The 2,500-nt window shown below is 39.5% G+C and overlaps 1 protein-coding gene across 1 annotated transcript in view; it reads right to left on the reverse strand.

Annotated features, from left to right (window-relative positions):
* LOC113809362 (L-asparaginase 1) overlaps nucleotides 1-2,500 on the reverse strand; it is a 51,159-nt gene that overhangs the window by 9,486 nt on the left and 39,173 nt on the right. The window contains exons 9-10 of the mRNA XM_070119202.1: nucleotides 1,944-2,036; nucleotides 1,071-1,184 (exon numbers count right to left, since the gene is read on the reverse strand). Coding sequence (XP_069975303.1) covers nucleotides 1,071-1,184; nucleotides 1,944-2,036 — 207 coding nt within the window. The remainder of the gene's footprint in view (nucleotides 1-1,070; nucleotides 1,185-1,943; nucleotides 2,037-2,500) is intronic.

The raw sequence follows: 2,500 nt of genomic DNA on the forward strand, positions 1-2,500 counted from the left end.
AAATATATGTTTTTCTGGTGAAGCTAAACCTGAAACGCGCCAAATGTATTCCTTACGCTGTGAAGTTATTCATTCTCATTCATACTGTTTTTCTCATTGTTGTCTGTCTGAATATTCTCAAATATTTTCGTCAGGTGTGTCGAATGTAGCGTGATTTGAAGATACATTTAGGCTAAGTAAATAAAAATGTGTAAAAAAAGCTGCAAAAAGCTGTCTTTACTGATACGTGAAAAAGACATATTTCAACTTCAAAACACATGCGGGGGACGCATATATATGAAGGTATAAGGATGCTAAGTGTGTAAACAGACTGCATATACTGTCCTTACTAACCAGTTATGTGAACAATACTTATATTACCCGTTTATCAAATACATGTCAGACACGCATGTGTATGAAGACATATAGATACTTTAGTGTAAACCCAAAGTGCATAAAATTGTCTTTAGTGAACAGCTAAGCGAGGAATATAAAACGCAATTCAAAATATATGCACACGTAAGAAGATATATTTGCAGCTACGGTCATGTGTAAACCAGTGGACTTTTCTGCAGAAACCCTTTTTGTTTACTTCCCCTGACCCCCCCCCTCCCTCCCCCTCATACGAATTTACCTTTGCAACAAAGTGCACCTTCGTCTCTTCTGCGAATGCCTGGAGCTCGAAACAAAATAAACACGTGTTATAAACTCAGATGAAAGACAAAATTTAACCAGATGAATGAGAGTCAATTACATGTTTAGATACAAAGAGTTTACTTCGTGGTAACCCCTTGTGTATTACCTAGTCTGAAACCACCGGAGTGAAAAAAATGCAGAGAATTTGTTAGTCTGCTTATTCTAAAATCCAAAATCCATGCTAGAGATGCATATACACAAGTATAAAAACACACGGATTCTAAAATCCGAAGAGGAAAAAACAATAGAACTTTATATTAAATCGATATCCCCAAAACTGCCAAAAGACCCCTATACATGTTAAAATCATTAACCCTCTAACAGTACTGCCACACACCGTCGATCTATACAATAAATATTACCAACTCAGAGAAAAGACATTTAAAGGTCCTCACCCTCTTTTTGGTGTCGTAGTCCCAGTCTGACTTGGCCAGCACGTAGCTCAGCTTGGTCAAGGCGGCCTCTGGGGTCATGTCCAGACCTGCTATGACCCCGGCGCTTACGAGAGCCTGCGGGGAGAGCGGACGGGGGTTATGTGTACGTACATTAGTAACATGCATGTATACGCACGCATGCACGAGCATACGTATGCATATTTATAGCCACATACAGACACACGTACGCGGATACTAGCACGTGCACGAATACATACATGCACACACGAACGCATGCGCACTTGCTCTCTCTCTCTCTCTTTCTCTTTCTTTTTCACACTCACTCACTCACTCACTGACTCATTCATTCACTCATACACACACACGCACACACACAGTGCAATCAATTAATCTAACAGCAACAATAGTGCTTCTTTACTATTCCATGGCTGAGTTTCATTCGAGGCACATACAGATACACAAACACAGATACGTGGAAATTCACATTAACATAATACACTAATACACACAAGCACACGCAAACACAATCATCACACACATAAGAATATACAAACAGTCGATAAACATATAAAAGTTAGGGAAGAAGAAAGTGTGGTTGAATCATCTGAAATTTCTTAAAAGATAGATGTATATTTTCCAACAGCTGTTACTAAAACTTCAAACAGATTCTCGAAAACTAAACTTCTAATAAATTATCTAAAACTTCTAACAGATTTTGCAAACTTCCAAACATATCATCCAAACCTTCTAACAGAATTTCCTAAAACTTCCAACAAATTTCACAAAACTTCTTATACCCTTCCCAACCGACCTTAAAAAAAAACAAATAAATGCTAAACATTCATTAAAAACATTTTTTTCTCTGAAACTTACCTCACCCGTTTCATAGATCGTGTCAACAGCTCCATGCATACACTGGGTGGTGTTGACGAGAATCACACCTCGTTTTGTTGCATCCCTGAGTACCTGCAATGTGAGAGCAACATATAAACTATTGCATTGCAACTTTGGTATGAGTATATCATACATTTTTAAGGATGATTCTGATGATTATTATAGGGAATCTAAGATTCTGGTGGTAATTTTTATATCAGTTGGTTCTGTGAAAAGATTTAGTTATTTTTTCGTTGGTTTTAGATAACTTTATCTATTGATTATGGTTATCAGTATCATAATATATTGCTCGGTCTGCACTGCACTTCACTTGAAAAGTTGTAATCCTAATAAATCCACCCTTCCCTATCCAGCCCACCCCCCTTCCTCCTTCCCAGTACCTCTCCTTTCCCCCTCCCTTCCTCCCCACCCTCTAGCCTTCTCCCCTCATCCCCCTCCCACTCTCCTCTCCCCTCCTCCCCCTCCCGACTCTCCTCTCCATTCCTCCCCTCTCAATCCCTCTTCCCTCCCCTCCTCCCCTCCCAGTCCCCCTCCTT

The sequence above is a fragment of the Penaeus vannamei genome, chromosome 43 (assembly GCF_042767895.1).
Source record: "Penaeus vannamei isolate JL-2024 chromosome 43, ASM4276789v1, whole genome shotgun sequence".
In the NCBI taxonomy this organism is placed as follows: Eukaryota; Metazoa; Arthropoda; class Malacostraca; order Decapoda; family Penaeidae; genus Penaeus; species Penaeus vannamei.